We start from the raw sequence: 26,284 nt of genomic DNA on the forward strand, positions 1-26,284 counted from the left end.
ACCATCCACACTTTTGCTGGCGGGCCCCAATCTCGTAACCGAAAACCTTGCGCGACCGCGGTGCAGAACAACACAACAACAAACGAGCGGAGGGGAGGAGGGAGAAAACAAAACCCTCCCCGAGAAAATCATGGGTTCTGGCGTTACTTCGCGGCTTTTCGAGACAATTAAAGATTAGTTCGAAAGCCGCGAAAAGAAACACGGAGCGGGTTGTGTGCCGTCGTCGTATTTTCGTCGTTCCCTTTTAACGGGCTGTTCTCCCATTTTTCTTGCCACATTTTCTCGTTCTCACCTTTAAGGAGATGATAAAGTACCGAGCCGACCTCCGGCGGCCACAATCGTCGTGCTACAGTGTGTGCTGCCGCAGTAGGTGTATGTGTGCGCCCGGGGAAGAGATTTGACACGAAAAAAAAAGGTGCAAACGAATTGAAGGTGCAGTTTTAATGCTGCTTCAAGCTTCTGCCGCTAATAAGCGGACTGTGCTTTCGCAACTTTGCACGATGGCATCGGACACAACTATTGCCCACCAGTGTTGTGAGCTTCGCTCCTCCCCGCGTCTGATGGTTCAGCGGCTCAGATCGGTGGTCGTACCAAGTGCTGAACCATTCGACAACAACACCCCGAAGCGCAGAGTTCGTTGGCTAAATGAAGGAATCGTGCTTTGCAAGCAAAACTACTTCTGCCAAGATTGACGACAGCACAAGTTCAGGCCCGAGGGCGGCCGTGTTAAGCGGCACCACGACGTTCAACCGAAGCGCCCGGAATCGATACCCCCGGTCCGGCGGCAGACCCGATATCCCCATCCCATCGACGCGCATTGGCCGGATGGGTGTCCATTATAGGCGACCCACCTTCACGACCCCTGACGACGATGCCTGCGACGACCACCACCACGCGGAAACACGAGCTAAGGGAAAACACTTGTAGTAATCGATGTAAAGAACGATCAGTGAAAGAGAAAGAGAGAGAGTGGCGACTGTGGCGTTAGATTTCATTCCAACCGAACCACTTCGATCGGGACGCGCGCGTTAATGAGCAAGGGCGGCGGGAAATGCAACACGCTGGCTGGCTGGCTGGCTGGCTGGCTGGGCGAGAATCTCAGCCTCAGCGAAACCTATCACTTCACTCTGCCGGCGAGTGCCGGCCCGCTTGTTTATGTTATCGGTTTACAGGCATTAAGCTTAAGCTTGTGGGCGGTTGGGTTTCACGTGCAGTGCAGCGCGCCCCGAACACGCGAAAACGGGGCGCAAAGTACTTGCGTGTTGCGATTTATTTCATCTTTACGCCCCTGCAGTAAAACGTTTTTTTTCCACTGCCTTTCGTACTCGAACCTGATAGGAAAAGTGTACCGGTGTAACAATCGCCAACCGCAAAATTCGTTCTGTTTGGATTGGTTTTTCCCCGAAAGTGAACAACATGGATGATTCCTTTTAATTTTGAAGTAATGTACACTAACAAACCATGTTTATAATTTTCTATTTACTTTAAGTTCAATAAATTCTGAGTAGCTAGGAACTAGCTGTTGCTATTTATGCGATATTTAAAGCCCTTTTACTAGCCCACTTGTCCATTTATGATGTATAACAAACACAGCACAACAACACAACAAAGCACTGATGCAAGGAACGCCTATTAAAGCCAGCGGAACTAATGCTGAATATGCTTCAACTTCACTTCACACCCTGACAGTAAAAAGTATGAATGTTGTGATACAAATAGATCAGTATAATGACTCTACTCCTCCCCACTAGCTATTCAACCCATCAGGAAATGCGCCATGAATGCGGTTGTTAGAATGTACAGCCAATACTCACATTCACACCATCGTTTGTCAATTCTTCACCTTCACCACCCTCCTTCAATGACTGTTCGCGCTGCAAAAAATGGCTTTTCTTTTCCGAACCCACTTCACCGCTCTCAAGAAAAAGGCTCCCCCGCATCAAAGGCCAGCCTAGTGCCACAACAACAGAGCGCCGCGACGCGCCACGACTCCCGCAGCTCGCAAAACAAAAGGATAAACATCTCCCAGCGGGGCATCTCCATTCGCGCGGGCTCCTTCATCAAATTGCTGAAAAATTATGCTAATAAGTTGATCATTTGTAAATTTGAATGACTGAACAGAAAAGCCATCAAAAACCTGCGCATGGAAGACATGGAACGGGGTGTTGCTCGCTTTTTATCCCGATCCCGCACTTCAAACGGGAGAAGCCAGTTGTGTGCGGGCCCCTTTGCACCGTTTTCTGCACGTCACGACTCCGCGCAACTCGCAATGCCGAAGAAGTAAGAGCTGTTAATGTGAATGTGTATGTGTGTGTGAGTGTGGCTGGTGAAGTGAATTCTTTCGCGCGAAAATTCTCCCACGACCGCGATGGAAATCCTCTCGTTTACCACACTTTGGGAACATCCATCGGAGGAGGGAGTTGGTGATGGGGTAAAACAGGGGTGGCACTTTGTCTCTCGTCCCGCGTCCCCCATTCACAACCATCACAGCCAAGGACGAAACAGGCGCTCTGCTACCGGGAGTAGGATGGATTCCTTTGAGTCATCATCTACATCAGGGTCGTTTTGTTGGCGCTGGTTTGATAATTAAACCACTTCAAGTGCTCGAACGACTCACTCACCTCCCGCCACCCACCACCGTTGGCCGTACGGTTTTATTGTTCTTCTGCAACCCCTCGCGCGTTTTGCAATCGCGTTGGTGACGCGACAAATGCCAGCCAGCGGACGGCACATAAACTCACCGCTCACAGCTAATCGTTAACAGCTTCTCAGCTTGTTATACCCAAACGATGGTCTTGTCCCGAAAAACACAGCCGCCCGTACGCCTGCCCTAGGTCCACCGGCATCGACTCGATTCGACGTTCTCAGCGTGCAATCCGGCCCTGCGCGACCGGAATGCCTTATTTGTTTCACCAAACACCAAACACAACTTGCCTCCCGCGTGCTGGTGGACCCGTTAGGAACTCGCTTTCTGCCTGCGAGATGGGAGGGAGTGGAGATGGGCGGGAAAATCCAATCGCAACACACACACACACACCTTCTTGTCCATCGTATTCCAACTTCCTCTTACCAGCTAACGACCCTTTGCAGGATGATGCGATACGCGCCGCGCGTTCGTTGGGATCCATGCCGTCGCTATCGCCACCATCTCCAAGGGCTTATCGGCCGATGTCTGGGTGTGCGCCCGTACCGATACCACCCCACGTAAGTCTCTATCATCTTTCGAGTTCCCTTTCCTTCTAGGGGCTTCGATGCTGTGTGCGTGTGTGTTTGTGTGTGTCATTTCCGTTCTCGATATCGATATCGGGGTGCAACGGCGACGGCTTCCTCACTATCCGCTTCGATCAATCTTCCAACCGCGCAACAAGGGTGAAAGTGTGTACAATGCAAAGGTGTCCCAAGGGTGTCGGAGCGAAAGAACTCGGAATCGATTTTTATTGCCCCGTTTTGCTTTTCTCTCTTCTGTTTTTCCTCCACTTTGGATTGGATTTTCTTCGTTCGCTTGCCATTGTACGGTTCGGTTTCGGTTGTGTGTTTTTACCCACTGTCGGTCCTCTGGTGGAGTTGGGGAGCTCGAGTTGCATAGCGCTTGTCGGTAGTCACGAGTCGTAGAGGCCACGTTGTTAAGGAGAGCATGGAGAAGAGAGAGAGTAATGGTGGCGAGGGGGAACTAAAGGAAACCGAGAGCAACATCCCGACCCCGGAGCACGCCCGGAGAGTATCCCGCTGATTTGTTTTATTTCCCTTCCCAACCATTGCCGTTGGATCTTCATCGTCACGTCACACGCTTCTTCGATGGCCACTTCAGAGCCGTGGGAGATCTCGCTGCTGAGTGGACTGGACTTGGCGATGGTGGGGCGCGTACGCCGTCGTGAGACCAACCGAGTGGGCTCATAATTTGGCCAGATTATGGACCCATCTATTGGTGCGCGCGAGAGGCAAAGGCGAGAAACAAATGGCAGACACAAAACGAAACGAAACGAAACAACACCACCACCCCAAACGAGAGATACACCGCACTGCGGAAGTGGTTCCAAAATCGCATCCCGCCACCCGGCCCCGTGCCAAAACAAAGGGAATAAGAAACATATCGGGACCACGATTATCCCACTCCTCGCCCCGTCTGTGCTGTTCGGGTCCAGACTCTATTTTACGAAATTGCTTCACAGGTTGTTACCGGCCATTGAGCCATTCGAGCGCTTTGATCGTTGTAAGCCAACAACTACAACATGATCACCAAAGATCTGACTTTTTTTTTTGGTAAATGTCAGGAATGTTTCGTTCGTTCCGTGCGATGTTACGTTCCAGTATGCGGCAATGCCCGTCAGGTTCAGTTCGGGGGTCTTCAGTATCGCTGCATGCGGCACTGTGATCAGTGTATGTAAATGAAGTTCGTGAGAAGAGTGCCAAAGTAGCGGGCGAAACCGTTTGAAGCGACCGCCATTTGGGGTGGTTCGAGCTTCATTGGGCGAAAACTGTGATTTCAATTTTACACCGCTGCACAAGCTGCAGAAAACCGAACCGAGGTAGACCGAGCCAACATGGCACTAGAGCAACTTAACGTTCGATTTAACATTAGCATTATTAGGGGAAGCAAGATTTTATTTAGCGTAGATAGCACAATGAAACTTACCCAACGGAGGGAAAAAACTTCCTCTGCTATTTGAATACCCTTTTGAAGTACATTTTTCGCTGATAGGGCTCTTCCGTTCGAGCGTAAAACTTTTCCAAACAACTCGTTTCGCCTCCACTCTCCCATCCAGCCTCGCTCTCGCCCCATCTACTAAACATTCTATCGATTACCATAAAAACACGTCGAAGCAGCAACACAAATCTACGAACTTGCCTTCCGTTCTCGAAAGCACGATAAGGGAAAAGATGAAGAGGCCCCCAACCAGGTCAGCGTCAAATCAGATCAGACAACAAAACGGCAGCAAATGAGCCAAGCCCATGCCCGATGGAAGCGATGCGAACGGGGTGAGGCCCGCCCGCCAGCCAAAATAACAACAAAATCTCCGATCAGAACTCATAAATCATCCGTTCCAAATAAGCTTCATCAGTCACTCTTCTTGATAGTCATGCGCTTCTTCCGAGGGGTATGAAAAAAGAAACACCCGACAGGCCCAACGCAGTCCGTACAAGAAGCATGCCTTCCTGGGCAGATAATCCACTGGCAGAACTTCCGCGACGGCAGCATCCAGCAGCAGCAGTCGCAGCTCCCCCGGTGGCTTTCTTGGAGCCGTTCTCAAGATAGTGACTAATTGCGCGTATCCACTGCGGACTGGGATGGGGTAGCTTAGCCCGCGTCCATCGCTCTGCTCTCTTAATCCTATTCATCTCTACCTCCGCCAGCCGCACTAGGGGGCTTGTCAATCAAGACTCGAAGAAAAAGTCGCGACCCAGCCGCGGCCGGACAATTAAAATGAAGGTGTTTTCATTCATACGCGATTGCGATCGCTCGCTGACGTTAGATGACGCAGCGTCCGCATCCGCGTGCGGTTTGCCCCACATGCCGCGGTCTCCACATTGTAGCCGTGACGTTGGACCAAATGGTCCGATAACTCGGAGGGCGGAAGCTGAGCCGCGGAAAACTGCGCAATCATGTGGCAGTGCCCGGGCCGGAGCCCAGCGATTGAACTTGGGACCGACCATTCAACCGACCATGACATCGCGAACAATTGGGCCTTTGGATGCGTGTAGGAGTGGCTCCAGTTGATTGATTCCGCGGATTAGGCCGCATACTCACTCATCTTACCTCCTCCTCCCCAAAAAAACACACACACACAAACACACACGGCGTGGACACGCTCGAAATGCGTCGCAGCAGCGTTGGATCCGGCGAAAGTTCACAAAGTTCACAACCAGAACCAACAAACGAATGAAAAAAGTTGAAATTTTTCCAACAGCTTCTCGGTCCCGGCATCACGGGATGATGAAGTTTTTTGTTGCTGTATTCCTCTTGATTGCACACCATTCGCTGGGCGTTCACTGGCCACGATAGTGCGTACCATTGTTTGGGTGCGTTTGGCTTCGAACGCTGATGGAACTGCTGTCTGCTGCCGAGAAATAGCTGTACGCGATGTAAAGTCCACACTTTCTACTGGTGGAGATACAAAAACAGAAATCAGAGCTTATCGGTTTATCAGTGTTTAATTTCCGCACAAACGAAAGTCGTCCAACAGTGTGTAAAACCACATTTTCTTGTCATCAATCGTAGATTTAGGTTTGAATACTTACCAGATCTTTTACCACTTACCATTTCTGTGAAACACACTTACCATTTCAAGAATGATCGAACCCATCAACATGTCCTTTTCTTTCACCACAAACTACAAGATAAACCAACTCCAGATACGATTCGATTTCAATTTTCATAAATAAATTATAGTTTTGTTTTTATTTCTTACGTTTTTTTGTGGTTGTGAATCTATGCGTTGTTTAAGTTTTCTTTTGAATATTTCCTGCGCTCCCCCCTGCGCCAGTGCTTTGTTACCAGATGCAATGCTACTTCAGTGCAATTCGTTCTTCTCAGCTAACCTTTTCACTGTAATGGTTCCGACTTTTCCGAATTCAATTTATGCTTCCAGATTTGTATGCTGGCACTACGTATGCTGTTTCCTTTGTCTTTTGTATGATTTGCAGGAAAAAAAAACCCAAAATATAGACTAAAACCATCGCAACGGTTTAAGGGAATATTATGTTTTTGATCAATTTACTTTAAACCGAGACAAGGTGTCGGCGGCGATCCCGCGGGTTCCACCATCGCTAACTAGTAGTATCGAATTTATAGTGTACAATGCGTTTCTGGTTGTTTTTTGCTAGTGAAAAACGATCTGACGATCCGGGGTGTTGATGCGTGTGCTCGTGTTTTTACTTTCCCTTGCTATGTACATCGATCGATCGATCGATCGTTCGCGTATGTAAGCTGTTTGTGATGGAGATATTTTTGTTTTGCAGCGAGTATCGGTGATAATTTTGTCTATCGATTTCTTGCATATTCTTATTACCATTCGGCCAGCTGACTTAGTTTAGGTTTAGTTGTGGTTTTAGTATTTTCAAGTTGGTTTTAATCGTTTAGCTTCCTGTTCACTGTCAGAAGAGTCTTACTTGCCTAAAGAAGAGTGGGGGACGCGCTGTTGCTCTCCCCATAAAATATGTACACCGCTCGTTAAATAACCAATCTTCGTGCCCCCTTCAAAGCCCCTTTCGCGTAATCGTTGGTTTTGTCTTCTTAACTCTCTTAATAATATCCTATGCCTCTTTGTCGTCTGACTTCTTCGCTATGTACACCCAGTCTCTGTAATACTCTACGCTCTCAATCCGCTGTGGCAACGCACTCATTCATTCATTCCGCCCCAGTGAGGTATCAAAATGGAAAACAGAAACACAACAAACGTGTGCATCGATGGCGCTGGGGCCATCGGATGCAATGGCGCGGAGGCTTACCCACTCTCGTTCACTCACTCACTCACACACACTCGCTCATCCGAAAGTCCACCAAAATCTGGAAACCTGGAAAATCTCGCTTTGTCTTAGCTTTCTTAGCTTAGCTTCTCTGTTTTCACTCTGTTCGGTTCGATGTCCACCAGCCCTTTCCTTCCTCAAAACGTTCGAGCGTAATCAATTTCTCGCAGAAGGAAAAAGCAAATTAAATACAAGGATTAAAATTCCATTCAACTCGATCAATTGCAGTCGATCTGGAACGGATAGGATGATCGTGAGCGTTTTCCGCTTCAAGCGGCTCACCAACGGACTTGCGCAGGCCCGCATCCCGCGGGTAATTAATCTGAGTGCGCATCACCCGGTTCCTGCGTGTCACGCAATCCAGCCACGACGGAGAATAATTTTACATTCAATTTTCCCAGTTTCATGGGGGGTATTTTTGAAATCCTTTTACTCGCGCACTGCAGCTAAATGCTTTACGCGAAGGCTCGTTCCATTTCGAGGCTGGTGAAGCGTGAAAAATCAGATTAGAGAGCTCGCCCATCCCGACTGGTGTGCCCCTCGGTGTGCCCTCTGCTCGCTGGCCTACTGTGCCCGTTTCTATGCGCGACCCCGCTCAACCCCTGCGCAGAGCGTTGCTTGCGTAAGAAACGATAGATTCTCTAGAAGATTAGAACCCCGGGCACCTTCCCGCTTCTGACTAGAATACTTCTGCCCTTCTCTCTTCCTTTTACGACCACGATTACCTCGCTGCTTCGTTCCTTGGGCATCCCGTCGCTTTAGGGAAAATCGTCATATTTCACTGGTTTTATATGTTCGTCCGACGAGCAGCGTTTCGTTTTCGTTGCATTTTTATGTCCCTTTTGTCGCCCTTCCTGCCCGGCTTTCCTTCTATCTCCCAAAAGGCACTGCGTGGACTCAGCACCAGCGCACAAGAACCGTTCGAAATTGCAGGAGTTGCGTGTGAGCGTCTCGCAGGCATCCTTTGTTTTGGTTTCTTCACACTCGTTCGCTCTCTTTCTCCCCCAGACGGCCACATAGTTGCTACGGAAACGCGTTTCCCTTGATGGGAGTTTTGGTTTTATCCCTGGTTTTCTTTTTTTGTTCATTACTGTACTGTGGAGTATCTTCTACATTGGAATATTATCTGCGGGAGGCCCTATAATCGCTAATTAGTAACTATCTTTCGTGCGTGCATTGTCCAGCCCTGGTTCGGGCTTGGCTAGGGAACAAGAGGAAGGATTCCCAAAAAAAGGAATTACTAAAACCTAACAACTCAAAGACAAGTCGGCCAGAATTGTCCTTCTCAACAACGTCGCCACGATACTGGCAGTCTTATTCCCCACCCATCTTCCCCGGGCCGTTCATCCCTCACAGACTTTCTCACTCACTCACACTCGATGTCGCGCGATCCCTTTCGATCGATCTCGCGATTCATCACCCGTCCTTACATCTAGCGATAAAAATAATTAACTAACCTGCTGCTCTTAAGTAATCGTTATGCCCACATGGCCTGTGGCAGTCTTCTATCGTTAAAACTGTTGCCCCCCCGACTGTCCGTCCCGAGCGTGCCCGGGTTGTGCTTATCGCTAGGGCTCTTACCGCCACCGCCTCCCACGCCCTCCGGACCGGGCGGCTTGCTCCGGCCGCTGCCGTTGTGATGGTGGTGCGGATGCGGATGCTGGTACGAGAAGTTGGTGGTGCTGGTAGTGCTGGGCAGCAGGTTTGGCGCGCAGCCATTGGGCGACCGGTGGCTGCCCTGGAAGTCGTGCTGCGCGGCGGAGGAGATCGAGTGGCTGCCCGAATCGCTGCCGGAACCGCGCGACGACGTGGAAAACTTGGAGCTGGTCGAGGTGCACTCGAACGTTTCGCCGGCGATGCGCTCGCAGCTCGTCGCCGTCGTGTTGTACGTTTCGTGCGTCGTGTCCAGCAGACAGTTGGACGGCACGGCGTACTCGTGCTGCCGGCCGTCCGTCGCCTTCCGCCCGAAGTCCGCCGTCGTGCGCCGCTCGTGGTGGGTCTGGTGGTGCTGGGTGGTGTTGTATTTACAATTGCTAACCGTATCGTAGTTATCACAGTTTCTGGGACAGTTAGGACCGATCGTGGCGTAACTGTGGTGCTGGGGCCCATCGAGCCGCGTGCTGGCCACCGACGGACCCAGCGTGGATGGCCGGCCGGGCGTGTTGTAGTCGTTGCCGGCCGTCGCGTAGATGTTGATCGCGGACCGCTTGTTCAGACAGTTGCTCTTCTTCACGTGCGGCAGCGCGATGCGCAGCTTCTGCCAGAACTTCTTGTCGTCCCACTCGATGCAGGTGTTGGTGCGCAGGTACAGCCGCATGTCGGCGTCCAGGTCGCGCTGCGGCAGATCGCCGTACAGGATGATGATCAGCTTCCGGCGCCGCTTCAGCACCTCGTGGATCGCTCCCTTGAACTCGAACCGCGTCCACTCGTTGTACAGGAAGCTCTTCGATAGGACGAGGATGGCCCGCTTCGAGCTCTCGACCGCTTCGACGATCGTGTCCGCCAGATACGCGTTTGCGTTCAGATCGCGATAGTGCAGACACAGCCGGAAGCCGATATCGTTTTCGAGCGTCGAGGTCAAAATTTGACTCACAAAGTGCTCGTCTTGCAGTGAGTAGGTGATGTACGCATCGTACAGCCGATCCTTATCGTACTCGTTCACGAACGTGCCCGATTTGTAGCACAGGCCCGAGTGGACCCACACCTTCAGCTCCTTGCGATAGCAGAAAATGCCAAAGATTAGCCCGAAGAAGCCCACGAATGCGCACGTCGCGACCAGGAGCAGCGGCAACATGTCCTCGATTTCCTGCCGATGCACGATCGAGGACATTCCCTCGCGGAAGGTGCACTTGGTTCCGTTGTCACGCAGAATGCTGGTGGCGTTGTTGTAGCTGCACGAGATCTCGTTAGCGTCCACAATCTTATCCGCGTTCGATTGCAGGTAGCTGCGCAGCTTGTTCACGAACCCACAGTCACACGTCCACAGGTTGTTTGCGAGGGCAATTTCCACCAGATACGGATTTGCGGACAGCTGCCACACCTCGAAGCTGGTGATGCGATTGCCATCCAACCGCAGCACTTCCAGCTTGCGCAGCTCGGCAAACGTGTGATCCTCGATGTACGCAATGCGGTTTCCTTGCAGATACAGTTCGCGCAGGCTTTCCAGAGCGGAAAACTCGTGCCCGTACAGCTTGCGGATGGCGTTGTTTTCCAGGTGCAGAATCGTCAGCCGCCGCAACCCGATGAAGGTCGTGTTGTAGATGGCCTCGATGTTGGAATGATTGGCGTACAGCACACGCAAATTCTTCCGCCCGATAAAGCTGTGCCCGGACAGCTCGACCAGATTGTTGCCGTCGATGTACACCTCGGTCGTGTCCATTGGGATGTTGTTAGGAATGTCGGTGTAGCCCGCTGCCGAACACTCGACAATGTTCGTCGACCAGCTGTTATCGTGGTAGCAGGCGCAGTTGTTCGGGCACGTCATCTCGCAATCGCACGCATCAAACTCGCAACAGTGGCACAGGGCGAAGCAGTGCGTGTTGTAGCTGCAGAGGAAATGCTTCGGTTCGGCCTCGATCAGCGGAATGTAGGAGCGCTCCCGGTTGTACATCAGCTTGCAGTACACCGTCTCGATGTCGTTGATCGTCGGGTACTGGCGGGACGTCACGTGGTTGATCTTCTGCAGCCAGTCGATGTTACAATCGCACACGAACGGATTGCCACCGATGTAAAACTCCGGAATTTGCTTGTCCTCCGGTACGGGCTGCAGTCGCAGTGCCTTAATGTCTAGGCTGGTCAGCTGATTCGCGTACAGATCGACCCGCGTCAGGTTTGTCTTGTGCGTGAAGCAGTGCGGCTCCACGTGCACGATCAGGTTGTCGTTCAGGAACAGGAATTCGATACTGTTCGGAATGGTGGCCGGAGTTACGCGCGTCAACCGATTGAAGCTTGCATCGAGCGTTTGCAGGTGCAGCTGGTTGTCCAAGCCGTACCGGTTGGTCAGCTCGGTAAGCTCGTTGCGGTGCAGATCCAACCACTGTAGGTGGGGTGGGATATGGGAGTAGTCGAAGTGTTCCAGCTTGTTGTCGGAGATGTTAAGCCACACCAGGTTGGGCATGCTAGTGAACAGTCCATCAATGTCGGATAGCAGATTGCCGTCCAATCGAATGGCTTGCACACTGACCGCCGGTTCGAACGCTCCCTTCTCGATGTACGAAATTTTGTTGCGTGCCACGTTCAGAATCTGCAGGCTCGGCAGATCTTTGAATGCTTTACGTGTAATATTTTCAATGTTGTTGCTTATCAGCCGCAGACCGTACAGATTGTTCATACCACGGAAGCCCGGCTCCTCAATGACGCTGATGGAGTTTTCGCCCAAATCGACGGTCCGCAGCAATCGCATGTCTTTCAGCGCGAGTGGGACCTGCGTCAGCTCGTTACCATTGAGGTTGAGATCCTGCAGTGAGCTGCAGTTACGGAACGCCTCTGGATGTACGCCGGTGAGGGCGTTGTTGTCCAGCGAGAGCAGCGACAGGGCATACAAACCGTTCAGAGAGTAGGCGTCCAGGTACTTTAGCTTGTTGTGGGATAGCAGTAGCGTATGAAGATTGTTCATCGGGGAGAACGTGTCAGCCGCTATGATTTCCAGCTGATTGTGGCGCAGGTTCAAGATCTGCAGCGTGTACAGATCGGAAAAGATTTCCGACTCGAGCTTGGTAATCTTGTTGCTAGCCAGATTGAGCAGCACCAGCCGGATGAGACCTGCAAATGTATCGCGGTTCACCCAGGCCGATGTCAGCTGGTTCTGTGACAGATCCAGCGCTTGCAGCTGCTCTAGTTTTGAGAAAAGTCCTGGCGAAAGCACACTGATCGAGTTGTTTTGCAGGTAAATCTCCTGTATCGACTGAGCTGGATCGCGGAACAGATCCGTGGGAAGCGCCACGAGCTTGTTAGAGCTCAAATCAAGGATCTGCAGCTCCTTCAAGCCACTCAGCGCCTTGTCGCCCACCATCGAGATCTCGTTGTCGTGGATTTTTAGCATCTTTAGCCGCTTCAGCATCCCGAAACCGGCGGCCGGAAGCAGCACAAAATGGTTCCGTGACACATCCAGATCCTCCAAGTCGAGGGCACAACTCACCGGAGGAGCGACCGAGCCGGAGCTGTTCGTTTTGTGGCCCTCCGACTCCACTTCGTCCTTCACTCCCTTTTCACGGAAGCCCAGATCGTTCACGTCCTGCAACCGGTTCGAGCTGATGTTCAGCGATCGCAAACCACTGAGCGAGCAGAACAAATGATCCGGAAGCGACCAAATGTTGTTGGTGCTCAGATCGAGCACCTCCAGGTTGCGCGTTTGCCCGAAAGCGTCCGCCTCAATCTCCAGGTTCAGCTCGGGCCAGGCGATGTTGTGCGTGCGCAGCGTAAAATTGCGCAGATCGCCCAACCCGGCCAGCACCGTCGCGGAGAACTTGGCGATCTTGCAGAACTCGAGCGAGAGCGCCTTCAGCCGCGCCAGATGTACGAACGAGTTGGGCAGCAGCTTGCTCCGCGCCATGATCGCCTCATTGCAGAGGATCGAGAGGGCGGCCGTATGCTCGGCCGGAATCACACTGAAGTTCGTGTTGTCAAATTCACTGTTCACCGTGCGCAGATTGCACGCCAGATCGACCTCGTTGCCGGGCAGGATGCGATACTTGCAGTCGTCCGGCGCATCGTAGCGCAGGTTGCTGCCGGGTTCGCTGCCCGCACCCGCCGGATGGTAGTACCGGGACGACTCGGCCGAATCGTACTGCAAACTGTAGTTCACCTGCACCGACACCAGCAGTAGCAGGGCCGGCAGCAGTAGCTCGCAACGACTCATGCTGCCGCTTTCGTTGCTGCTGGTCGTCACGCAATACAACGCTCACACAAGCTGCCACGTACTTTTGTACACATAAAAACGCAATTTTTCTCTTCCAATCGTGCACACACACACACACACGGACACTCACGCACACACCGTTCGCTTCTTTGCAACTGTAATCCGCACAAGGATTTTTTTTCTTCCTTTTTTCTATTCAGCACACACTGTTGAACACATTCGCTGGCGCACAGCTTAGCTACCGTCGTCGGCCAACTTGCCCGCGGGAAAACTTCACTGCAGCCTTAGGTGCGGATTTGCCGTTGAATGCGGAGGGTAAAGCTAAGCACGAATCAACAACAATTCCTCCTCGCTACTAAACCGTGGTAACATAAACGCACACCGAAACGCTAACCATCGCCAAACGAGCACTGCTGGGGAAACTTAAAATTCATAACAACGCTCTTCGTTTACATCGAGCATACACTCACAAACTCTCGAACACACACGCGCACACGGCAATCACTTCTTGTTCGAAACTCTATCTACATCCTTTCCAGCCTCATCTGCACTCACTTCGGGCGGAACTTTCGATAATGCGCCTAACTTTTCACACCGTGCACGTCAATCTGTGGAACTGGCCGATTCGTTTCAATTCACGCCACAAACACTCTCGCTCGCTCGACAGTCCTCTGACTCCGTGTTCTCGATATTGATTCAATTCTTGCGTGCTCGAGCGCGCGTACTCGCGGTTCCAGTCGTACGTCCGCACGCGTTGCTTGCTCTGTTTGTACTGACGAACTATGTTCACAGCGGTTGCGGCTATGCTCACCGTGTTCTCACCGACTATGCTGGCCACGCCGTACGCGCGTACCGTTCGGCTGTGTGAACGCCTGCAGAGCCGACCGGCACCCGAACGGTCCCGAACGCTCCAGCTCACCTCAGATGGTTATGCTTTTGCTGTTATGCTGCTCTTGGGTCGTAGCATATTCACCACACTCGCACACCAGCACACAGCCATCCACTGGTGTTTTCTCGCTTCAACTTGTGCGCGCTTTTCGGGTCGTGTGAAAGGGAAGTGCAATATTTTCCGCCACCGTTTACACCGCTTCTAATGATGTCCTATGGGAGTGTTTCGGTCATAGGAATCCCACCACGGCTCTGCAGTAGCAGCATCAGTTGCCGGACGGTTGAAATGGCTTTTTTTTTCAAGGTCCTATTGCTTTCCGCTCCTCGCAATAATCCTCATCTGGGGCACACGCTCCTTGCGCTCTAATTTTAATTACTGCAACGGAAGAAGTCCTGCAAGGAATGAAAAGTAAGGGAAAAGGTAAATCCAACGCATCAGAACGCAACACTGGGAATATTTTGTTTTTTTTTGTGTTTTCATCGGTACGGGGGAATCACTCGGGAACGATTGCCGGGGATGGGCTTAACTATAGTTTCCATTCTAGCGAGACGAAAACTGCCTGAAAGTATTGCGGATGGGGGATTTTTTTTTTTCCTGTAGCACAAAAGTGTACGTGCGCAGCAGAAAAAAAACAACAACCATCACCATTCATACTCATTTCACACAAACGAAAGAGAAACGGTTTTTAAATTATCCGGTGCCGATTGATACTGCTTTCCGTCCCCGAGGGCACTTGAACGAGCGTACCGAAAGGTATTGTGGTAGAAACTGCATCTTAAATCGAGCATACTTTTCCAGTCAAATGATTTCCGTTTGAGTTTGCTCTCTGTCTCTTCCCTCCGTTTGCTTTTGCTGCTTTCCTATTTTGCAAAAGGGTTCCTTCCGTTGCGATCGGTGATGAGGCGATGGAGAGAAAAAAAGCAGCAGAAATATCCCACCATCAAATGCAAATTTGCATTCATTCCAGTGAACGGTGACACACCATCCGCATAAAGAGACCACATTCAGTGCTGTTCCACGCCGCAATCATTTGTAAAATGAACGTTACACGTGAGCATCTCGAATTAATCCACCTGCAACGCATACGACCGCGGAACAGGGAAGCACGGCTTATCCTGTCGCTTGGTCACACCAGACCGATGACCGTTCGGTTCGATGCATTCGCCGTACCACCGGGGCACCGGCGATAGGGCGACAGTCGCACAGCGAGTGTAATTTAAAATTCTTAATCAGCTCACCACCCGATTGTCCCGGCGTATCGGCGGACAATTCATCACCCAGGTTGCATACCTGGTGCCCATAATCCGCCCCCCCCCCCTCCGCTGCACTCTGTTTGCGTCGCCCGAATCCGGATCAGATCGAAACCGAAATAAGCGACGGGTGAGTGTCCGCTTTTCCACCGATAAAGTGCACTTAAATCAAAATCTCATTAAAATTACATTAATTGTCCAATCGCATTCGCAAACTGACCAGCTGCACAGCGCACTCAGCACCCGGATTTCCCGATGCTCCTTGCCATCCTCATCATCGTGCGGAAAACATAACCTCAAATCGATGTAATTCGCCGACTCGGCCTGAAATGACGAGCGATCCGTCGCTTTCGTCGCATCTGGTACGGCCGGTACCCGGTGGACCATTGCAATCAATTGATTTTCATTCTGCAACTTTGACATTGTCCTCTACGGCCTCTCTAGGGGGGTCTAGGGGTGGTCGTAATGTTTGATGAGTAAAATAAACACGACCAACTCGCTGCAGTCAAGCTGCGTCGCGTACACTGGACCGCGAACGTTTGTTTGCGATCAGGCGGGGAGGGAAAAACAAAAACGTGTCTAGAAACGCGTTGACCCACACGCCGATGACGCTCAAATTTTACGCATCACAAACAATTTGCCCCCCGGCCATAATAAACATCATCATAATCATAAAGGGAGACCCAGCCCGACCCAACCTCAGCTAGCCATTCCCATTCCCCCCACCGGTGTCGGTCTGTGTCACATCGGCGGTACGTAGTTGCGTGACACGATTGGTAGGGAGTACGGGCATTTGCTCCCCAAAGAGCCCTTGCTGGCTCGATTCAATTGGTCGCCGAAAACGATTCAATACAATCCGGCCGTCCCGAGCCGGAGCGTGTGTGGCAGTAGATAGACGAGCTTGAATGTCCTTTTTTGAAAGCTTTAGCACAGCAGCCAGTCAGTATGACCTGTTGTGAGGCGTAGCTAGACCGTTCGTGTCGCATTATTGAAGAGGCTTTTGAATTTGATCGATCTATTATACATTGCTAACAGCACGAGAGGGTCGAGAGAATCAATCACTTTTTGCATAATTCATTTCCACTTCCTAATTTTAGCTAGTACGAAAAAAATCTACTCATCCTATGAATATTTTAAATTTTTGCTTTGAATTTCTATCGAAACACATGGTGTGGAAATACGTGAAAGAGGCTCTAGGCTAGGAGCTCTACCCAACACATATGCGATTTAATTTGAACGATTATCACAAAACATGTGGGAAACGCACGAAAACTCGCACCTACATACCACGGTTCAGTCATGGTGCGCAACCTTCGGCTAGATTGTAAAAACTTTCTCCACATTACTCCGAACAAATTCTCGTGGAAAAAGGGTCCTCCCGCGTGATTGACACTCAAATACCCCAAATCAATCAGCCATTCTGTACAAACCTTCGTCTGCCCACCTTGCGTCATGTCGTCGAAAGATTCTCCCAGTGTGGCATCAAGCAGGAAAAAACTTCATCTAACAGATTGGAAAGCTTAATAGAACATCACGGGGAGTTTTTTTCTGTCTATCTGTTGTTGCTGCTGCTGCTCCTTTCTCCTTCATCCTCCTGTTAAGTTTTGTTTTTGCGTCAAACCAGAACATAATGCCCGAGAACGGTTCGAGTTTGCCGTATCGCTTTGTGGACGTTAAATCATCCATTTATGAGCAGTGTAGAATCCACCAGCACCACCAGCAACAGTGAGAGGGAAAGCAAACTGCCCCGAAAGTGGTCCCCGACCCAAGCGATCACGTAAAGTGTCAATCACTTGGGATTTAGTTTTGTTTTCGTTCGGCAACTCCGAGCAGGACGGGATGGGACGGGACGGGTCGGAACGTAGGACCCTTTACCCCTCGGAGTCATACATTATGGGGACGATTTTCAAACCGCACTACCACTGCCACTGCGGCCCATCGTTTGTGGCCATGATTGGAGGAAATTTGCACTCTTAAAGATGAGATTTTGACACCCTAGCTCAACCAACACACATTTGGGTTGCCGTTCAAGGGTCCCGGGGATCACCGTTGCTGTAACTAATTTAATAACCGACAGCTACCCGCATAGCTTCATTCTAACCTTGTTAAGCTCAATCAACTGGAAGCAGATCGTGGTGTTAGACAAAGTGAACGTATGTGTGTGTGTGTGTGTTTGTGAGTGCTAAAGAGAACAAACGAAAAAAGCAAACAAACTCTATTATGGTTACTGACCCGCAACTGAATGAGCATGTAAATTTGCTGGCCACCCCGATTGCCCAACCCTTTCGTGCTGCGCAAGGTTATGGCAATTAATCAGAGCGCGGAGTGCGGATTATCAGTTTATCGGAAACGGAAACCGAACCGGGACAAGTAGGCGAAGATTACGTCACAAAAAGGTAACAGTCAGTGTGTATGTTTTATTTCCCTCACACGAGAGCAGCACTGCAGTGCCATCATTAAAAGCATAATCAAGCGGTCAAAGATTGCACGATCATGCACAGCGCCACGGACGTTTGTCGTTGCCATTAAGCGTAATGAGCACACGCATGATTTCGCCTCCTTGCGATACTGTCGCTGTCCTGCCCGGGTGTCTGGCACGATACGGTAACGCCACGCTTGTTGGTGTTTTATCGTTATTTGCTGCCATTTATCACCAGGAATGCTTTACCATTTTCCGACCTCGTGCAAGCGGTGGTGCCCATTACTTGCCCGAGAACCTCCTCCAGCTCATGCATCATTTGCAGCGGATGGAATCGTGTCACACTAGCGAGCGTGAGCGGGCGTGTGCTTGCGGTGTGTCACAGAGATTTCTTTCATAATCATAATTTGGACCATTTTTTTTGTTGCTACCTCGTATGTTTTACTTCTTTCTCGACCAGGCGCTGGCGCTTCGCCGGACGCGTGCGTACGAATGGTCTGCCGCGTTTTTGAGAAAACCCCGTCCCATGTGCAGCAACAAAAATTTGTACATTTCCTCGAAATGTGTTCGAAAATATCATATTTATCTGCAATTTGCATAAATTACCTTCTGCCAGCGTTTACCTTCGGCATGCGGCAGCGTTCACCTAGCGCGTGGAATTTATTTTTGGACGATTCCATTTTCATCCGACGATTCCGACGCGCGTCTCGTTTCTCTCGAGTCCTCTCTTGAGCCCTCTCGTCTTGAGTGTAGCAGTCCCTAATGCCATTGCCAGATAACCAGAGTGCCATAACCGATGAGTAGGTGATTTAATGAAGACATTACTATCAATCGCTTATTGCTTCACGAGAAGGAGCGGTTTTCTCTTTCCTCGCTGCTGCCAGCTCATGAGGATATCATAATCGAGAGCACTTCTCGATTGCCAGCGTGACGACGACGATGCAGCTACGGCACCAGCGGAACGGCTTCAGCAATTCGCTGGAATCTCTTTGATATGGTGATACGGTTAGAGGAATCCTCGGGCACGCGCTTTCGTTCATTAAATTCATAGATCAATTCTCACTCCATAAACGCTGAAAGGTGAACCCATCCCGAAACAGATTTAATGCACACCGCCGCAACCTGATTGATGCCGCACGCCGGGACGGTCTTTGAAAGGCATTCCCGCCTCGCACATTCATTTATCGGTGGATTGCACATTTTTGGACCATAGCGCACAAAGAAAGCATGATAAGGTTACTTATGAGATTGCATTGCGCGTCGATGTTTGCTTTCGCATCAGCATGTTTCACTATTTTAGCCCGTGCGCACCCCGCAGTTTGCCATCGGCTCTCCCGCGTCATATTCCATTATTCACCACTATCTTTGCATGTGCCTGTTCGGGCATTTTATTTAATTTATGTTTAACTCCATTGTGTTCCCTGCTACACGAGATGCACTTTTTTTTCGTGTTCGCTCCATTCGCGCCAGCCCAACAATCCCGGGCACGGGTATGTTGCCAACACCGCCAAACGCCAAATTCATTTGCATTACGTTCAATTTTAAATGTGCAAAAGAGGACCGGCACCGGACCGCCGAGTTGGCTCCTGTGTCCCCTGCCTTGGGATGCTGTACGGAATGCGAATAAAATTGAAACTCAGTGTTAAATGAAACGCTGCAAAACACACCACCGAACAGCGAAAGCAACAAACTGGCTCATGTTGGCCAGCATTCATCTCTTCCCAGGCGTGCACAAGGGACGCCGCTATCCCCGTTCGCGTGACCTCAACCTCTAGCTACCCGGTCGCGCGCGCACACACACACACACACACACACACACACACACACACACAGCACACATTGCATTGGATAATGACCGCGGAAAATGAAATAAAAATTCACTGATAAAACAGGGCAAACGGAACGGGAGCGTGCAACAACACAAAAAATGTGCTGGTGCCAAAGAAATAAAAGCAACGCGGCGGACCCGCGGGCCAATCTACATGACCGCCCACCCTGTCCCTCTCCGTGCCGGCGGTCTCTAGATAGTGAACAACACACAAATGGAGCGACGCTTGCAAAAACAATACATAGACGCTTAAATGCACTTCTGCACTGCCCAGCACAAAGCTCGGTAACAATCACGAACCTAGCGTGCTCCAGCGTCCCCTCCTCCGCTATGGCTTCACCACCCACCACCGGTAGATGCGCTATCCTATCTTTTGTGCCCTGTATGGCGCGCAGCATGTTGCAACTGTGGCCGAATTCTCCCATTCTCTCGACCCCGCGTAAACTGTCAAAATGGTTCGTATTAATTTTGCATGTAAAATATTTTGTAAAATTTCACGAAATCACACTGTCATGTACCGTTTATATCTCCTGCCCGAGCGCCCTCACCGTCACATTCGCCATCCCCGCCGTGCGGGGGGGATGTTGGAAAATGTTCCGTTTTAAAAATTAATGACCACAGCCTCGTTTGTCGTCCGGAAAGCGCAATAAAACACTCGCAAGGTACCGCGAAGCGAGTGGGACAGTGTTGGCGGTGGGAAAATCAATTTATTTTCCACCATCTCCACGACACGCGCAGCTCTCTCCCTGTGCCGGCGCGTACATTCAATCAATGTTAAAGCAATTAAACGATAAATTTTTGATTCCAAACGACAACAACGACAATTTTTGTGTGCCGTGCGCGGCGCCGCACCGTTACGTTCAATCTTCGACGAAAATCCGTGTCCGCTGCGGGTCTTTTCCATTGGGAGGCTTCGGCAAAAAAAAAAAAATGGGGATGACAAAACAAAAGAAACTGAAATCCGAAACCATCCCTTCGTCTGACGAAATTGGAGCTTTTGACGTGAAGCTTCTGCCACCGGCATAGAAGGAGCCCCCCTGGGGTGGGCGAATCATTTTGCTCATTCTTAAAAACATTGTTCCGGCTCTTCCGCCCATCGTCCTTGTCGTTGCCGTTCCTGTTTGATGTCTTCTGTTTTCGCATCTTTTGCTTCGCTACGGTAATGACAATAACTCATAATCAAAGAACGATAAGTCAAATTTATTTGTCTCCTGTTACATCGCCGGCGTGACGATGCTGGGTTGTTTAGTGAACCAGTTCCGAGGTAAGGACAGTTCGGCATCCGAAAAGGCTCCTTAAGTGCCCGTACCGTGTTGGAATGCAAAATTTGGCCAACATTAATCATAAATCAACTCCATCTCGGGGACACTGGGAGACACTTTCATTCTCTCGCAGGGTTTTTTATACATGCCTTCATGGTACGGATGTATAAATTACACCGGTCAAGAAGGGAAAATATTAAACCTTGGAAAAGAATATAAAATAAAAGAGCTTTTTTCTCTGAATTTCACAAATAATTGTGTTTCTGTTTTGAAAACCATATCATGCTGGATTTAACCAGAAGGCTTAGAAACAAATACTAACGAAATAAATCCCGTGACAAGTGATATTTCGCTTCTCCTCACCTACATTCATCGCGTATCGACGTGCCCATCTCAAGCCAGCAAGAGAGAATGTCTTTGCATCGTTATCAATTTAACATTGATGTGAAAACTACACTTTCCATTTAATGAATTTCCCTACCTGTAATTGAGTTAATTATCCAATACCAGATCTGCGTCGGAGCAGAGCCGCACCAGCACGAATTGCAGTGGGGGGAAACCAACCGACAACTATACAATCGTTTTCCACGTTCTGTGGTTTGTGCTGCGAGCAAACCGACAGCAAGCCTCCCTTCATTGCCTAACGATTCGTCGTGCGGAAAAGTTTCCGCTCTCTTCAGCTCCCACTCCCGAAGGCGTATGGGAAACTTGATATCGGGCGGTGTAAGAGAGCGAACGACATCGATTAAAGTTTGTCGATTGTTGACATCGGCAATATTTTGCGGCAACGGAAGGCTTCATGGAATTCTCATCAACTCGCTTGCCGCTGAATGCCGCCCGCAAGGCACGGGTTGGTTTGTAATCGGTGGTACGGGGCCACGAATTGCGATACTATGCGGACCGCAACCCGACAGGTCTCGGTAGGACTTGTCAAACAAACCCGGGAACACGGGACGACGCCCTCGAGGGTTCGCCGGGAAATCAACCTTTAATAGCCGGTTTTATAGCGGCGTTGAATACGGCGATGCTGACTGCGATTCACAGTACACAGGCCCACTGGTACAGGTGTTAAAGCAATCATAGGCACTTTAAAATATTAATACCCCGCTGTAATTAAGTAAGGCCAATGGTGACAACCCACACACGACCCACTTCCCCGGTGTGTGAATGTGCTAGAACCGAAGGACGCACGGTTAAAAACTACTGATTACACCAACCAAATGTGGTGCGTGTTAATTGGGTCCTTAATTAAAGTTCCTACGAAAAATGGGGTAAAATAATTCGAGACTTCGTTAAAGATTTCCCAAAAGCATTATCAGTGCGCCAAGTGCCGAAACCGAAATATGATAGCGCTGCTGGTAGGGTGGGATGGAACGGGAACGGATTCTTCTGCCGAGGATTCTTGGGGTGTAGGGTTTACCGAATGGTCCAAGCGGCAGGCGGCAGAACTTCCAGCACTTGCATTTGAGCTTGTGCTTCAGTAAATTTAACTTACAAATTTCCCCAAATGTTCATGATGCTCCCAACCTAGACCCAACAGTCGAAAGACAAACCACAGCCGGAGTAGTGCCTGCAGGGTGTGCTGTAGAATTTCGTAAGCCGCTTTACCAACCCACCGCCCCGGTACGATACGATGTAAGCAGCTGCAACCAGTAATGCACCCTAAATTGCATATGCTTATTTGTGAACCACTTTACCGGATCTGGCATAGTTAGCAGGGGCCGGCAGACGACGCGCAAGCATCTGCACCCGGGAGTGCAAACGGAAGAAAGGGAGATTGCAATGAGAAGAATCGATGGAATGGAATTTGTAGCCGCAGCCGTTCTGGAGCGCTTTGTGGAGCATAAAAGTTTATCCAGCCACCTCACATCACGCCCACGCTCGTTGCATTCTCCCCCAAGCTGGCTAGCTGGCTAAAAGTTGCAATGTGGCATGATTTACTACTAACCACTCCAAAAACTTGGCGAATTCACATCGAAGTCGTCTGCCTCGCTCTCTCGGCTCGGGCTTTTCCGCAGAGAAAAACAGGAGAAACAGAACCGCTCAGACTCGCCCACACCCACACACACGTACGCGTTGGTGTGCCGGAAGTGTAGGAATTTATGGACAGTGAAAAATAATTTCACCGAAATACGCCACCAAGCGAGTTATGCGCTTGAGCTCCATCCAGTACCGGGCCAGCGCGCTTAGTTGTGGGTGACATCGTTGTACTAGCTGCGACGAGGATGAGCCATGGGGATGGGGAGGGGAGAGGGAGTTCTATTGCCCCGACCGATCTCGCGTTGCGTGCCCTTACTGTCCTTGGTGCCCTTGCTCGAACCCACGCAGTCCGGGATGCAGAACAGAGGGAAAACGATTTTCCCAAAACCGAAACGTGCCCGCATACGCCTTTCCCTCGTTGCTGACCGGCGAAGCCTTCCCATCGAAAAAGGAAAGTTGACCGAATATTTCATTATGTTTATTGTTTTCCAACCGACCTATTCTCGCTGGCTCCTCGCTCGCTGATGGGCTTATATGGGTATTGGCGAAGGCCGTTCGCAGGACACAGCCCGTCGTCCCGGAGGAGGAATGCTTGTTTGCTTGTGGGGGCTTTTGGGGGAAAGGGCACGAAAGACAACGAAAGCGAGTAATCACACTGAGGGAAAGGGAGGGTAGGGTGTACTGAGAACGACGTAAGCATTTGCCAGAGAAGTCACGCAGGCGTCGGTGCTAGCACGCTTTCCACGCTTGCCGTGGAGCCCAACGGGTCGGTTGGGGGTTGGACGCAAAGGATGAACGAACGAAGACAGCGCTGCGAAGCAACCGGTATGGCGTGCGGCTCTGTCTGATGGCACGAAAACCAATTCCAGCAGCAGTCGAGGCGGTGTTGTACTTGTTTGTCCTACATTTAGTCTAACCGAACCCTCTTCACTCTCTGTATGTATGCGCCCATAAAACGAACGACCGTACGGCCGAAGGAGCGAACGAGCAAGCAAACAACGGAGAAAAACCAACGCCACCCGACTTTTGCGCTTACTTCTTGGCTTCCGTGACGTTCTTATCGGGGGAGCTTCTCCTCGGTGCTTTCAAATTAAAGCAGCTATTTGATGAGGTTGATTATTTTTGGGTTCTATGTTCTTTTTTTCCAACTTTGCAAAAGGGTTGAGTGCTCACAGCATTACATACATCTTTAAACGCTACTGCGTATCGATGGTTTCCTTTGCTTAAAAGAGGATTATGGTGCATTTTTATATTCAACACCACAGTAGACTAGGCAACGTAATTTGCTACAAACCGTTATTGGGCTAAATTAAAGTCCTGCCTGATGAGCCCGCTGGCAAGTTGACGATCCCTGCCGCACTGTGAAAGACATTGCTGCTCACCCTCATGCTCACCAGTGGTGAATTTTATGTTCATTGCTCACTGCTCACATGCTCACCACAGCGCCTGTCAGTGTGGTGGTGAAAACATGACATTTGATTGCTGACAACACACACACACACACTGCCAGCAACAGTGTGTGGCAGAGGCAGCATAAACGACGGGGCCTGCCGAGGCCGTATGCTGGCCGTTGTTTACGAACGCTCGCAACGTTCTTACCCGAGAGCAACGCGCCACTTGCCGGTCGGTCGGTCGGCGTACAAGCGATTGCATAACCAGCTTAGCGTGTTTAGCATAATGCTGGCATTGATGCGCTTCCACCGCGCGCGCTTGGGCATGGCACGGCGTGTCAGAAATTGTGTCATGCTCGGCTTCTTCGCAGCCAGAATCAACAGAGAGAAAGTAAAAAAAAAAACAACGGTGCGAGAGAGTGAACGAGCCGCACGGAGGGACCGACAGGCGAAATTCTTTGCAAATATACTGACTCCATGCCGACATTCCGCCGAAAACCAAAAAAAACCCTCGTCAAACGAAGGCGCGTCTCCTGGCGTTGGCACAAGCAAAATACACACACGTACACACATGCACACACACATATACTGCCAATGTCCCAGGCATTTCTCGCTAGGCTCTCGAGAGCAGTGGCTGAATATTTTAATGTCGAAAGTTTTCCGTCTCCCAGCAGATATTAGAATTTCAGACACGTCATTGATGTTGAGTCAAAAGTGTTCCAATTAAGACACACACACACACAGCTCTTCACGCGCCCACACGTGCCCACTGCATGTTTCCCGCCATCCTTGGCAATGTGTAGCTTTTCCCGCTTCCTTCTGCTCGGCGTACTGAGAGGGACGGGCGTGGACTAATAGCCTAACCGAATTAGGAGCCACCGTTGCCAGAGAGCTGCCGGAGAGCCTCGCCGGAGGTTTTGGTAGCCAAACCAACAAACTTAGTACACTCAACGACACCTTAGGATGTCATAAAATTTGCTCTTCTGCACAACAAACAAACCGTGGTGGAGGGCGACCGCGTCGAAGGGAGCAGCAGGCATGCAAGAACTCACCTCAACGGTGGGCCCACAGTTGCTGCGCCGCCAAACGTGCAGCATGTTATGCAAAAACCACAACATCCGAAAAACTGTCTACTTTCAGGGCAGGAAAAGTTTTCGGGAACGGGTCGTGCACTGTCGCACAATTAGAGGGTCTAATATGCTTAGAAATTATTGCCTCAAGTTTTACACATCATATTCATGAGTGCAAATATCGCTGCTGCAAATGTGCCGCTCTCGTTCCTCGGTACCGGGGACGTACGCGGGCAATGATTTCAGAAGAAATTTTAAAGATATCCTGAGTTTGTGTAACTTACTTTACACTTGGCACATACAATTTCACCACCAAGGCAAACCGTTTGAGATGCACTTTGTACACAGATACTAGTTTGTTCCGACAGTTTGCATTATTTCCACTCGCAAATGGTAGTGCAAACGCGATCCCTACGACGCAGCGCCAGCTCAACTACTGCGTCCCTATTGGCCCACGGAAATGAAGTGCTGTGGAATGTTCATTTCTTTCTGGGTACGGTACGGTCCACGGCCCTCGGCACGGGGAACTCCTGACCAACGACGGCTTGTTTTACCGAAAATATGTGCACTGGCAGTTTGTTAGTAAACTTCCGAACAAATTGCCAGAGTTTCGTGTACGATCTTGCACTGGCAGTATCCTCGCTTGCTCCGGCCTTCTCTCTTTTCTCCGAACTGCCCCCACACGCGCTGTCACATGAAACGAACCATTTTTGTGTGTTTGTACGCTGTGCCTTTGTGTGTGAAGGTATGTGGCAGTGGTTGGCAAAATACTAGCGAGCAGCCCAAACATTTCATCTCATCTCGAGTGTTATTATTGTTAGTCAGCATGTTTTCAAACAACGACCAGCCGGGGCGACGCCACACTCCCGGCTAC

The 26,284-nt window shown here is 50.4% G+C and overlaps 1 protein-coding gene across 5 annotated transcripts in view; it reads right to left on the reverse strand.

Annotated features, from left to right (window-relative positions):
• Positions 1-6,867: 6,867 nt before the first annotated feature.
• The window catches only part of LOC121598614 (toll-like receptor 6), a 46,740-nt gene continuing 27,323 nt past the window's right edge, over positions 6,868-26,284 (reverse strand). For all 5 annotated transcript variants that reach the window (XM_041925698.1, XM_041925697.1, XM_041925696.1 and 2 more), the window contains one exon: positions 6,868-14,602. In XM_041925698.1, the coding sequence (XP_041781632.1) occupies positions 8,942-13,321 (4,380 nt within the window). In that variant the 5' untranslated portion in view covers positions 13,322-14,602 and the 3' untranslated portion in view covers positions 6,868-8,941. The remainder of the gene's footprint in view (positions 14,603-26,284) is intronic.

This window comes from Anopheles merus, chromosome 3L, assembly GCF_017562075.2.
Source record: "Anopheles merus strain MAF chromosome 3L, AmerM5.1, whole genome shotgun sequence".
Taxonomy (NCBI): domain Eukaryota; kingdom Metazoa; phylum Arthropoda; class Insecta; order Diptera; family Culicidae; genus Anopheles; species Anopheles merus.